Here is a 15,239-nt window from a genome sequence, read left to right on the forward strand (position 1 = left end):
GCAATTTGCGTCTTTGCTACCTAATTTCTCTAGATTGTGACACTATAATTTCCATATTTGACGTCATGATTTCTTTATGACGAAAATAATTGTACCTCAATATATATTTGACAGTACATTTAAATTCCATGTGGATTTCCTTTCATGGCAACTTTATGCATAGAATTTGACTTTTCAACTAATGTACCTGAAATTTCTCTGTGTCCACATCTTTCAATCTCATTCTCTGACAGGCTGAGGACTATGCAAGTGCAACATTCTCAGCTAAATTTAAAGAGCCAGAACACCCAATGCAGTAGACGTGTATCCTCTCATCAGTCCATGTTTGCTGAATCCACCATCTAGTTCTCTGATCCCTTGTTCTTCTTTCAAAGGGAATACAAATGACCCAGAAACAATATTCCAAATGTTTCCAAGAATGTCACCCAACAGAAAGAGAATTCACAGTCTTTTTTTTCTATATAAGCAAACCTGTTCTTATTCATTCTCAATCAGTCAACCCTCTCTTTTTGACTGCGAAAAATCGTGTGACAATACTGTGGCTTACCGTGATGTGTTCTGTGGTGATTGTTTTGCAGAAGGATACTTTCTCAGTGGTGCAAATATTTCTCCTTCAGGTAGGCAGTTGTTAAACACTTTTGAGCTTTCCTTGGGTCAGTTTTAAAGTAAGACAGAAGAATCATGAGGTTGGGTCAGGTTCATACTGATCCAAAGGAAACTTACATTTGGTTTCAGTGTCCTGGTGATTTTTGCTCGCTTTTGGAGCTGACTCAATGAGTTCCCTGTTACTCGAATGAGAACCGCGGCAGGGAGATTTCATTCTTTACATCAAAAGGGGCAGAATGTTCCTTGTTGGTTACCTCTAACAAGGGTGTACTTATGGAATGTTGCGTATATTGGAAGATTTGATTATTTGTGATAATATGATCCATTTAATTGTCATTAATTTTAACATAACAAAGCAACAGGCATTTCACGCCTTCAAATCTTCACCAACATATTGTGTCTTTCCATGCAAAGGGTTTTTTAAAAATTTCCTCTATTCTTATTCATGTTTTCGTCCACATGTTTCTTGACTGCTGCTGTTGTGTCTGATTCCAATACTTCTTTCGGAAGCCTGTCCCAAACACACACCATGTTGTGAGTAAAACAATAGATTGTTTCACACATCTTGTTTAATCTCCCCCTGCAAAAATTGTTTCCCTTACAATCTATTCCTTCAACATGGGGAAGATTTCTCATTTTTTTCCACTCAACATATACCATTTAGAACCTTCCAAAATTCTGTTCAGCGGTTCTTCAAACTCCAGAATTCCACTGAGAGAAACCCAAGTCTATCCATCCGGACTTCAAAGATAAATACCCATGCAAGACAACCTGAATGGCCTTGTAATTTATTTATGTACGCTGTCTCAAGCATGAATATCCACCTGACAGTGTGGTTACCAGAAGTGTGCATAATAATCCAAGGGTGGCCGAACCACAATTTCATAAAACCGCAGCGGAGCCTGCTCATCTTTGCTCCCAATATCCCTTCCCATGAAGATGCGCATGTCGTGGACCATTTTAATAACCTTTTCGACCTGTGTGACAACCTTGAATGACTCGTAGACCACCACAGCTAGATCCCTCTGCACATCAATACTTTTGAGGGTTCTGCCATTCTCTGTGTCATTTCCCCTTATACTTGACCTTGCAAAATTCAGCAGTTAATCTTCTGCACGCGTAAGCCGTGAAGGAATTCGTGAAAGCTTTTGCTGAAGTCCATGTCGACAGCATGCATCAGTTTTCCAAATCTTGGTTACCTGCTCAAAAGAATACCTATTATTGTTGCATGATCTCCCGGTCAAAAGCAACCCTGTCTCGCTAATAAGTTCATTTGTTTGTAAATACATATAGATCTTGTCCTGAGAATCTTTATCAAAGATTGCCCTATCACCGATGTGCTGTTCAAGGACCTGTAATTTGCTCGAATATTGCTGCTACCCTTCTTAAACAATAGGACTTTGACGATTGTCCTGTCTTCCGGAACTCCACTCCAGCCAAAGAGGACAAAAAGGGAGAGGTAAATCCGCCAGCAAACTTTTTTGTGCTGCCTTCCTCAACTTTCTGGTATAGATCCCTGGGCCTTGGGACTTTTCTAAGTTGATTTTTTAAAGATGCACAACCCATCCTCAATTTTAATCGAGACTTGGCGTTGAAATTTGACTTACCTTTCCCTGAGATCATCTTCCCCTAACTTTGTCTCATTGATGGGTCCCAACATGAGGTATACATTTCGGATTTCCATGCATACGTTCCCTCATTTATCGTTGAGTGGACCAACGCTTTGCCTAGCTACCCTCTGTTTTTTTTTGTATGTTATACACTTCAAGGGCTTCATGAACTCTCATCCACCTGGACCTTCCAAATGTTACCTTCATTTTTTAAACCAAGTTCATAACGTCCCTGGTCAGAGGGTTAAGGAGTCATAGAGATGTAAAACATGGAAATGGATCGTTCGCTCCAACTCGCCCATGCTGACGACCTTAACTATGAGAAAGTGAGGACTGCAGATGCTGGAGACCAGAGTTGAAAAGTGTGGTGCTCGAAAAACAAAGCAGGACATGCAGCATCGGTGGAGCAGGAAAATAGATGTTTCGGGCATAGACTCTTCTTCAGGAATGAGGCTGGTGTGCTCAGCCGGCTGAGATGAAGGGTAGGGGGGAGGGAATTGGGGGAGGGGCACTGGGAATACGATCGGCGGAAGCAGGTGAGCTTGAGGGTGACAGGCCGGAGAGGGGCTGGGGGCGGAGAAGTCGGGAAGAAGATTGCAGGTCAAGAGGGCGATGCTGAATCTGGGGGTTGGGACTGAGATAAAGTGAAGGGAGGGGAAATGAGTAAGCTGGAGAAATCTACATTCATCCCATGTGGATGGAGGTTTCCAAGGCGGACTAGATATCCTAATCTAATTAGTCCCATTTTACAGCACTTCAGCCATAACGCTCTAAACTCTTCTTATTCATTCACCCATCTGAATGCCTTTTTAATGCTGTAATTTTACCAGCCTCCAGCATTTCCTCTGGCAGCACATTCCATACAAACGCCTCGCAGTGCATGCAAATGTTGCCCCTTAGATACTTTGTATATCTTTCCCTTCTCGCCCTGAACCGGTGCCCTCCAGTTCTAGACATTCCTCCCCCACACGCAGTGAAAAAACCTAGTGTATTCATTCTATTTATGTCCCTCGTTATTTCATAAACCTTTATATGGTCACCCCTCAGCCTGCGATGCTGTACAGAAAAGAGCCCCAGCCTGTTCAAATTTTCCCAATAACTCAAATCCTTCAAACTTGGCAAAATCCTTGAAAATCTTTTCTGAATGTAATGTACTTTCACAACATCCTTCTCCAGGAAGGAGACCAGAATTGCATGGCATTTTCCTAAAAATGACCGAACCAATATTCAGTACAGCCACATCAGGTCCTTCCAACCCTTCACCCAGGGTTCACGTAAATTGCCATACCTGTCCGTCATTCTCGAAGGTGTGCGCCTCTGCTGAAGTCTTCCAGCTGACCATTGAAACACTCCCATATGTCCAGTATCAATTCACCTTCAAACAGACGCTTCCAATCAAATTGTCCACCTCTTGCCGAATACTGTTGCAGTTTTGCCTGCCTTGGATTTAACATCTTCACGCAAAGACTGCAAAAATCCCTTTCCAAAAGTACCTTAAAACTCACAGTATCATGGTCACTACACCCGAAATTCCTCCCTGTTGCACTTTCACTGACGAAATCTGGCTAATTTCCCAAATCGAAGCCGTGTACAACCGCTTCCCTGTTTGCAGCGTATGCATCCTGTGTCAACAATGCTTCCTGAATTTTCCTTGTAATTTCTGCCCACCCAAGGCCCTAGGGCAAGTTCCATTCACCTAAATCAACAAACCGCATCATGCTTCATGGTGGACAAATGGACTATAACAGTGCATACCTGTTTTTAACGCAAAAAAAATCAATCTTTAGGATCGTGTATATGCCCATAGCATACTTTTGCAGCTTGAGATTGCTCTGATCCAAAGAAAAATAAACGGAAAGTGCGTTTTGTCTTGGAATTAAGTCCTTCTGACATGATCACTTCACAAGAGCAGACTCAGGGGAAGCGTTAATTTTGATTTTTTTTTGTATCCCATTACAAGTATTTTAACTATGATAGGGAGGGCTATTGCTTGAACAGCAAACTCTCAGAAGTCCAAATGAAATCTCCAACTAACTTTGGCACGAGCCTAAATAGCTCTGCCACCGACTTTAATCTCTGTTACTGTTACTTGCAAAAAAAATCCCTTAGTTATTCTATATACGGAGAAATACGGAAAGCCAATCTTCTTTGAATGCTTTCCATAAGAACTGGCACTCATGTTTGCGCTCATTGTTCCAGACAGATGATCCTCATTTAGATTCCTTCGTCTTTCAACTTACACATGTAGAAATACGTGCAACACACTCCAATCCTCTCAGCGAGGGCCACACCAGAAGAGTGGGCTGGCAGTATCTGGATATACAAGAATGGAGTTCAGTTTGAGACATCTAATACATTTAACACAAATTTAAAATAGTGAGTTGCATGAAGAGAAAAATTAATTTGAGGGAAAGGATTGAATTGGAGCGATGTTTCTCATTTTGGACATCAAGTTCAAATCGCAATTCTATTTAATTTATAGGTATGTTTGCTTTTCCGGTGGATTTACATTTTAGCTAGAATTTGCCGCTATGCTAAAAGGTATTTTTATTGTTCAACTCAAATGTGAAAATACGGTTAATAATATGAGTGTGTATCTAATTTGCGCAATTATTTGTGCTTGTAAGGAATGGTTTCTGTAGTTTCCCAATTGTATTCAGTTGAAGGCGACCATTCACCAAAGAGGGAAATGATAACGTGGCCATGCATTAAGAAATTTTAAGTTTAATGGATAATATGTACAGTGTACATTTAGCAGGATACTGAGTCTCGATGAATTTCACTAAACGACTTAGTGAGAAGAAGGGATATAGGAGCATTGGACGCGATCATTCTATTTTCTGAGGTGCAGGGGTCCGGGCGGTTTCAGAAGACTATAATATTGCAACTAGGACAAAGTGAGGACTGCAGATGCTGAAGATCATAGTTGAAAAGTATGGTGCTGGAAAGGCACAGCTAGTCAGGCAGCATCTGAGGAGCATAAGAGGGAAAAGTTAGGATCGCAGGTGCTGAAGATCAATGTCGAAATGTGGGGTGCTGGAATGCCTCATTCCTGATGAAGGGCTTCTGCTCTAAACGTCGATTCTCCTATTCCTCGGATACTGTCTGACCGGCCGTGCTTTCTCAGCAGCATACTTTTTTTTAGATAATATTGCAACTATATTGTTCAAGGAAAGTTGTAGTATGAAGACTAAAACTCAGAGGCCAGGCAAGTTAACAAGGTTATAGAAACTTTTATTCAGGATCGAATTGCTAGTCAGGTGGATTATGACAGCTTGAATTGGCACAATATATTTCCAAAATGTAATTCGTATATAACAAATTTGCTGAAGGCTATGCTAATGGTAACAGAAAGGTTTTATGAGGGTATCAGCATTGATGAGTTGTGTCATAGTTTCTGATGGCTTTCTATAGCTCTTTGTCACACATTTGAGTGAGAATCTACGGTGTATTGGACGCTAAAAGATGAAACGAACACTGGGAGAAATCTTTTGAATGCTCTCACTTGTGCTGTTTCTTAATCAGAAGAAGCAATAATTTGATGGGATACTCCATTGCACTCTTGAGCTGTTCTCTAAAAGGGGACTGTGTTGATCTATATATAAACGTGTTTGTGCAGCTACTTAAGCTGCGCAGCATGAATCCTGCCCTTTGCAGTATAAATTCAGCATTTTTATAATTCCTTGCAGTTGTTCCTGCAATGCTGTAGTATAAGAAACTACTGTAGTATAACATGCACCATCCTGAAAAGAATGATACTGCAGATATGCTGAAGAGTAAAATCACAGACCTCCTCCTTATCGTTGGTGCTCTGACATCTCAGTCTCTCTCAGATGTGGCTACTCACTATTATGTGTTGAATGGCCAGAGTGTTCAGCAAGCAAATTTAAAGAAACGATACTGGTGGTGTTAAAACCACATCCAAATAATTAAATAACACCCAACCATGATCAGTATAATAACTTGGCTTTACATAACAGAACTATGGCACATTGTCTATTTCCACTCCAGGTTCCTGGATAAAATAGTGAGGTATGTTCTTTTAAACACAGGACAACACGGGTCGTTGCCAGAACCACAGCTGCTGGTCTCTCAGCACAATACCTTCCCCTTCGACGCTGACGACAAATAGTTAAAAACCTATCAAAGATAAAAGTAACGGGAAACCAGACTGAACATTCAGTTGTTGTACCACGCGGACCATGGATAACACTGCACACCAGTGTAATGAGAAAGAAAGATGATGGGAAATAGTAATAAGTGATCCATCACAGTATGACTTCTGTGATAACAAATAGAAGATCTGGCATTGACAGAGCCATCAAATATCAGGCAGTACAAAGTGAAAGACCACATTTTCCATGGGACAAGATGCATATTGCCACTAAATTTACTGTTAGCGAAACAGAACAACAAAAGAAATGTGTGTTGAACCGATCACCGTGTCAATGATTCAACACTCTGACGAGGCTTCGGTTGATCAGAACTTACACATTCAAAAAATCTGTGATGGAAGAGAGGAATCAGCAGGAATAAAAAATTAAGAAAGTAGAAATAAAACAATTTCAAGTAATGATTTTGGATGTGCACGGCTCACTTGGTGAAAACTGACTGATCTGTCAACGATGTCACAGTCTGTCAAGCAATGTTTAAATTTTTTTACCTGAAGATAGCTTTACCAAACTAGACAGAGATGGACAACTGATGTGAATTGAATAGTGAAATAACAATACCAAGGCAGTACCAAGTTCACATGAATGCATGTGAAGTATAAAATGTCGATATTACATGACATTCCATGTGTATATTGGTGATGTCATTGTAAATCAAAGCCATATTCCAGACCCCCATGAAAAACGTTCACAAACTTGCTTAGCTATAATTTCATCTACACTTCACTGAAAATATTTTAATAATCCACTTAAACCGTAATTTCAGAAAATCCAAATCCAAAGATTCACGTATGTCGAAGGTCATATTATACAGTTAATATAACCCAACCATCACTAATCCATCCGCAATATCGATCATCAGACGGTTGCTTAAACTGACGGCTGCTTCAGCTGTCTAGGGGATATCAAGGAAAGTAGTAACTTGATGATTCATGCAGCCCTTGAGCTAAAAGACAAATTCTTATTTTTGACGGCATGTGATCGAACATTAAACATAATTCACGGCATTTTTCTCCACGAGACAATGTCATTCCTTAGATACCTGTAAGCACTATTAGATGTAATCGTACACATCACAGATTTTTTACGTTGTGGAGGATGAACTTCTCTGCCAGTTAGAATTAATATCCCAGAAAAGCTTGCCTTGCCTCGTAATCTGCTAAAAGCATGAGTGAGTGAAATAAAACGCTCGATTTTAATTGTTTGCAGAAAAAAATGTTTTTCTACCTCTAACAATGTGCAGTAAGCGAACACAATGAACAGGTCCAAGTCCATTATTGTTAAATAATCACTGTCTGACTACAACTGCATTGAACTGCCACTGCAATGACACAAATATTAAAAATTACACCAATTTTACATCGCAAAGTTCGTGCAGCTTCTCACACTGTTTTCCTTCCAGATTTCTGAATCTGTTGCTTCCATACAGCATTGTCTGCTGTCTTTTCTCTGTGTTGTAGTCTGACTTTTGGATTTACTGTTTTTCTTGCAAAAGGTACCTTTGATATATAGTGCCTTCTGAAAGCATTCTTTTTGACAGCTCCTTTCAAATGATTGCTCTAATGTTCAATGGCAATTTCTCTGACCGATTGTCAAAATGACTTCACTTCGTCACTGCTGATTAAATCTGAAACTCTTAAGACTTGATTGGTTTGACCTGTCAACGTTATCAGATTCTCAATTCGATTCGCTTTGAAAGGCTGAGAGTTTGGTTTCAATGAATTGGCCACATTTGAATTGTTGTCAAGACTTCTAACAAAATGCAGCCATTTTTTTGGAACAGCCTGACTCAGTTGTTCTGTATACGCAAGTATTTTATGTATCTTGAACTCAGAAAAAGCCTTTTTGGTCTTAAAGTGGCCATACACTCTTGGAACTACGTTAGAGAACGAAACACAGGGATCACTTCTCACACAATTTAGCAGAAGTTTGATTGTTTATGACTCAGTTACCGGTACGCCAATATGTTGTTGTAAATTTTCAAGAGACTGTTGATTGCATAATGCATTTCCATCTCACGGCCCTCCTTTTCTGATGGAGAGAGACTCGCTAAGCAAAAGACCAGGACAGGAGACTTTCTGAGCATTCAAGATATATGCTGTTGAAGCTCGACAACATGTTTCAGTAGGTGGCAACATCAATGTTTAAAAAGCGTAATAATGTCATGAAGTCAATCCCCTGTACTAAAGTAATATATTTAGTAATTAGATTCACCTGCAGAATTCTGATTACATCAGTTAAATGTTGTGTTTACATTTAATTGCAATTTGCTAACCAAGGTATAGTTCATTCAAAAACAATACATGAACGCATATGTCTCATGCTGCATCGGAGATATCCTCGTGAGAGTTTGATCATTCAGTAATTGCTTTAAAAATGGTGCACTTTCTAGTTCATTTTTTTTATCCGTCTTAGCCCGTGATATTTTTAAATTCACAAATAATGAATATTATTTGAATATCCACAGAATGCTTGATATTCCACTAAAAATTTTCGCTCTTGAATTTAAAGAGCTACTATTCATGAAAATGTGAATTATACCGTTTTGTTCAGAAGAAGAAAGAAAGTGGGGCAAGTTTATAAGGGCTACGAGTGTGGACAAATGGGTCAAATGATTTAATCCATCGTTAAAGATTTTTTCCTACAAAAACACCGGGAAAGATACTCTTCTGGAAGGGTTTCTTGGGATTGAATTTGAGTAAATGTTCTTCAGGATGATAATAAGTAAAGGTAAAATAAAGATGGAAAGTGCGAACGATGAAGTGCATGAAAACCACTTCCTTTTACATCAGTACTGGCATTCTGCTGCTTGACTGTATAGCGATATTCATGTGAAAATTAGTACCTGAGTACATTGCTCATTTAGAAACAGAGATGGTGAAGGTTCATTCAAATTATACCCACTAACAATGACAAAATAGAGGAAACGAATGTTGAACCCTGTGAATGATTATGGACAGACGCCAAGTACAAATGAAATATATCTATTCCTTCATGATACCAGTAATTGCCTTCAGTATCTGATTTGATGGTTCCGTTCATTGCATTTATTGACCTTCGCGAATGGACGTAACCTTGAATCATTCTGTTTACACCGTCATTCATACTAAAAAAATCTCAACGGATCTGCTTACCAGACTCCTGTTTCCTTGTTTACCATTTTCCAGTTGTTCGCGGCAAGCGCACGAGCAGGCTCCCGCAGCTGAAATGACAGCTCTGAAACAGTTTGGAAAAGCAAATGGAGATCTCGCACCCCCATCCCTGAGTCCCACACTGACCAAACCTTTTTGCATTCCACACTGTGCCAACTGCACTTTGAGTCGGTTGCAACATTTTGGTTGTGCTGTGTTTGTGCTGTGTCTGATTTATATCACTTTGTTCTGTTGACCTATTGCTTCGGATTTGGGTTTCGCTCACTCATTCATCAGTCAAGAACTTCCTCGTTTGTCCTGAGAAAGACGTTACATTTACAATAAACGAATCTGACTCACCAAATCTCTCTCTCTCTCTCTCTCTCTCTCTCTCTCTCTCTCTCACACACACACACACACACACACACATACACACACACACACACACACACACACACACACACACACACACACACACACACACACACACACACTCATGTATGTATAAAGGTAACAGCAGCAACATCTTACATTTTATATGCTTTTGGTGTCATTCTTTATTTTCTTTATGTCCCGCTGCCATCTCCAAAACATTACATTTTGTTTTCTTTGAGAATCAACAGTTGTGTTCCATTCCTCGACCAATTCTTAAAATACCCTTTTGGAGGAAATCACTGAGGCAGGGAACATTTCAGTTTTTCAGGGAGAGTTGGTGAAATATTGGACGTCAAGGAGCTGTTTTCTCGGACCATAGTTTCTGATAGAAGGATGACTTTATTGTATGGATTTTAGGAATATATAACTGAAATATGCCTCACTCCCATCAACATGGTCTTCATTCTGACATGTATTTCTTTTCTTCATTCTCACGTCCTGTATCATTTTTTACTGGATGTTTTACACAAACCCCAGTATCCCATGTTGGAATCAAGAATCATACTTGCTCCATCTCAGGATAATCCATTGATTGTGGTATCAGTTTGCTATAGCCCTGTTTGAATTTAAATAAAGCAACAGTGGAAGCTGGGACAGAATTCCAAGGGTTACTCATCTACCGGATACTCTCTGGCCTGGGCGTGACAGAACGTGACAGTAGAAAATTGGAACTAGTTACTCATTGACTGTGCTTCCCAGCCATGACTCACGTAATCTCAAACTGAACACAACCAATCTGACCTCAGGTGCTCACGCGAAAAAAAATCAATCTTATTTGAAGAATAAAGAAAACCCAATTGTACCATTTGGACTCTTCATTACGCAATCCCTGTTCAGTTGTGGGTTTTTTTGGAGCAAAAATGTCGTGCTGGTCAAGATGATCAGAGGAATGTTCCCAGTGGTCCTTGCTCCAAACTGTTGGGCTGATTTGTTTAGCTTGGAATCTTGTTGTGCTCAATATGTGCTTTGTTGAAAAAGGGGAATTACCTTTGATCCCTGTATTGTCCCCCGTTTGCTCCAGGACATGAGGGAGGAGCCTTTCAGCTGTCACTTCAATCTTCATATTACCCTTCAAGTCTGCCTAATTCCAAAGGACCAAAGACACACCGACTGAATCCTCTTCAACTTTATTCCGTTTTCAAATTGAACGTTGACGGAGAAATGGCTGAAATTAACAAATCCGATAGAGGAATTTCCAAAAATCCACAGATATAATGGAGGTTGAGGAAAACATCAGTGGAGATTTTCTTAATCACATGAGAATCATATCCTTTTAAACAGTGACAAAATGTTAAATTGGAACTGGTGGGTGACCAGGAAAGAGATCTGGTTTGCTAACTTTGAGACGACAGAGGTACATATCGTTTCTGTACACTAATAGTCTTCAGCATTTCGAAAACTTTAAATTGCATTACAAGACGACTCAGTCCCCAGCTAAAAATCCTCGGACAGGAACGGTATATAAATGTAAAATATAGAATAAATCTACTTCTACACTGTCCAAATACCCTTTCTCAACCCTTGAATTGCAGAAATGTTTCTGGGTAAGTCCAGAGATGGAAGAGAGTTAAAATTCACTACTGACATTGACCTTGCTCCTGCAAACTCAGCCCTATTGTATTTGAAGTTGTGTCTCTTGTGTGGACTGTCTGAATCACTCTACAAACATTCTGATCTCCTGATTTTCTTGCAGAGGGAAGAGGAGAAGTTCGCGTGGGCGACGTCACTGGAGAAGCGAGCATTGGGCTCCCAGTTGAAATCAGAAAATGTCAGCAGGCTTCTGGTTCTGTCCAAAACTTGCATGTAGTTGGTCGCCTGAACCCCGTTCAAAACGATTGCACCATCCTTCCTCCACTGCACCTCCAACTTAGCGGGATAGAATTGATTGACAAAGCACATTACAGTGGCAGTGCCCTTGGCCTTGACCTGTTCTGGAGAGAGTGCTGGCAGGGTCAGCTTTGACTGAGATCTCTGACTGCCTGGAAGACAAGAGAAGGATTACTTGTCCCTGTGATTCAAAGGGACTTTTAATAATCTGAACGGTAAATGGCAAGACTGTTGCTTTGAAAATTTGTATCAAATATCTAAAAAACCTGACCAAAGAATAGACATTCACAAATTTTTTGTATCATTGAACACCCAGAAGTCCTCCAACCAGCGTACATTGTGTAGCTTCTCCAACCTCAATGTTTCCTTGACGAGTTGTTCAACATTAAGGAGAGGCTAATTTGTCACCTAATGTAGGACGGCACTTGATAATCAGCAGGAGGTTTCTTTCAATCAGAGGATCATGCAATACATGCGACCAAGTCTGTACCATCATCAGGGTACTGAATTAACTGTCCATCCACTTTCCTGAACTAGGCCCGTAATATTTAATGCAATGGTATTTCGGATACTCATCAATGCACTTTCTATGTATTGTGAGGTTTCCCAGCTCAACTACCGCCAAGGCAGTGAAATCCAGATCCACAAACGTTGGGTGAGAAAATGTGTTCCTCCACTCCTCTCTAAATCTCCTGTCATTTACATTGAATACATGTAAACTTGTTATTGACGTTACATTGCAGGAAAACAACAGCTTCCTATTGACCTTATCCATGCCCTTCATGAAATCTCCCACTTCTGTTGGAGAAGAGGCGAACTTCCTATAGAGAAATCATTTGTCAGAGCCTCACAAACCCATTTCTGTTGCAAAGAAAACAATCTGAGCTTTTCAGCAGGTTTGGCATGTACTTCCCAGGCAACGTCCTGGAGAAACTCCTCTGCACCCCATCCTGTGAGATAAGATCCTGCCTGTTGTGCGGTTAAAGGTACTCCAGGCAGTACTCCAACCATGTCCGAAACAAAGATCTTTTCAGCTTCCGTATTACCTACCTGCTCCTCTGGTCAATACCTGAACTTATGAAGGCTATACCGTCACCAATTCTTCCGGGCTGGTGGGACATGCTATGTCCAAGAATCGTGATGGTGGTGTATGGGGCATTGTCTTGAAAGTATGATTCTGTCATTATGTTTGCCTCAGGTGATTACTTGATTAACCTGTGAGACAGCGTTCCAAAATTCCCACTTGCTGTCAAAATTTAGTAAGGAGACAGAAACAGTGCAGACAGCGTTGTGTTTGATGTTGTTTCTGCTGCCGGGAGCGATGCCAATTAGTCTGTCCGGTTTCATTCTATTTTTGAGTCTGTCCACAGATGATTACAATGGAATGCTTGTTCAGCCATTTCAGAGTGTGGCTAAGAGTTTAACTCATTGCTGATCATCTGGAATAACATGCAGATTAGACCAGGTAAGGATGGCAGATTTACTTCCGTGAAGGACACCAGTCTTTTATCTTGATATGGCTTTAACATACCTCCGATTATGTCAGATTTGGAGAACGTTTTCTGAAAACCCATTGGTGCATATTTGCATCAGCACACTTCTGGAATGTGTTATGCTGTTGAAGATTAACGATTTTATATCAAAAATTGATACTCAGCACTGGGTTGAGGTCAATGGTTAGATTGCAAAGGTCTCAATATCTCAGGGTCCTATGTGACCCCATGACTCTTGGCAGGTCTGAGTGTGCAGACAATGGAAGAGTACCTGTATCATGGACAGAAAGCACAAAAAAAGGCTTTCAACTGTGTTGCACCGGCTTCCAGTTTAGGACTACTTAGGCACCTCACTTTTCATTATGCACAGTGAAATACCAAGGATCAGTGTGACAATGAGCAGTGTATCAGTGTATTAGAGAGATTGCTGGGGAGATTAGTATTGAACAGGACACTGGTGGAATCCCCTGCTTTTCAACTAGTAGTGTCATTATATATTCTCCGTCTTTCCAAGAGGACAGATATCAGATTGTCCCATCTGAAGGATGGTCTGTCGGTTCTGATTCTCTGACAGTGCGACACTCCCCCAGTACTGACCTCCTGACAGTGCCGCATTCCCTAAATACTGACCCATTGATAGTGCTGCACTCCGTCAGTAATGGACTTCGGATAGCACCACTCTCTCTCAGTGCTGCGCTGTACTCTCAGCCTGGGAAATGTGCTCGAGTGACAGAGCAATGGAATTAGAGAATATGTATCATGTTGAAGCAGTTCATTTAGCTCAATCATTTCGCACAAAACCTCGAAGGAGCATCCAACCGAAATACAAACCCACACAAGTCCCCTGTCACCCTACTTTTCCCCATGGCGAACCCACTTCATCTGCAACGTTGAGCATTTGAGGCTACAGTATCCACAGTCAGGCCAAGCTGAGAACTCTGGATCCAACAGCCTGACATGCTCCCTCTGCCAGCTCACACTTGGAAGAATGAGTACACTTGAGGAGGCTGGAATTGTTCTCATACAGAAATAGTGCCGTCATGATAGAAGCAGACAACAGATAACTTGGTTGGTTGCTACGATGCAATGGCAAGAGAAAATTTAAACAGGTGATCTTAAGCAGAGTCCTTTGCCTGGAAGGACTTTATAAGTAGATGGAGAAATTGGAGGTGCAAACGAGTAACGCCTAAGTTGAATGGTGAAACTATTGCTGCCTCTTAAATCCCGATTAGGGAAACATGGACACATCAGACGAACACGAGGAAGATTTCTGTGGACGTTGTATTGGAAAAATGGCTGATCAACAAATAGATTGTGGGAGCCCAAAGTTCCTCTAAAGAAAAGACATAGGTGTATTTTTACCGAATATTTCTCACCACAGCCTCTCCCAAAGACACTTAAAAACAGTGAGGGACTTGCCTGAAAAACAAGACACTGTTCCGATGTAGGAACGTGGAAGCCAATTTGTAAACAGCAAGATCTGATAACTATCATTGAGATCAAGCAGCATTTTAGAGATGTTGGTGAAGGGATAAATATCGGCGCGAACCCGACCAACAGAAAATAATTCAGAATATCCTAGGAGACGCTGAAACACTGAAAGCATTGGAGAGAAATTTCTGCTGCAGCTGTTTCTCATCAGAACTCTGCTATGAAATACAAAGGCGGGGAGATAGTGCACATCCTATTCCATGTGATAAATCCTAGCTGTTCGAAGATAATGAGTACAAGAAGAGAAAACCATGAGCAGCTGGTGTCAATACGGAGCGTCCGTGAGGTGGGGAGTCGTTTTCTAGACGTGGCCACTCTTCAGCTTCGAAGTATGCAGGGCGCGACGAAATAGGGGAGAAGCGGACAATTAAAAATACTCGGCAGCAAAGACAGGAGACCCCGAGTGCATTTTGGAATCCTGATGAGAATGTTAGTTTATTTGGATATTGCAGCAAGAGCCATGTGGCATCAGGT

At 40.8% G+C, this 15,239-nt stretch overlaps 1 gene segment (V, D, J or C); it reads right to left on the reverse strand.

Annotated features, from left to right (window-relative positions):
* Positions 1-11,613: 11,613 nt before the first annotated feature.
* Positions 11,614-13,355, reverse strand: LOC132824522 (immunoglobulin kappa constant-like). The segment is given in 2 exon segments: positions 11,614-11,933; positions 13,313-13,355. Coding segments are annotated over 2 exon segments (363 nt in total).
* Positions 13,356-15,239: the final 1,884 nt, after the last annotated feature.

The sequence above is a fragment of the Hemiscyllium ocellatum genome, chromosome 18, assembly GCF_020745735.1.
Source record: "Hemiscyllium ocellatum isolate sHemOce1 chromosome 18, sHemOce1.pat.X.cur, whole genome shotgun sequence".
NCBI lineage: Eukaryota > Metazoa > Chordata > Chondrichthyes > Orectolobiformes > Hemiscylliidae > Hemiscyllium > Hemiscyllium ocellatum.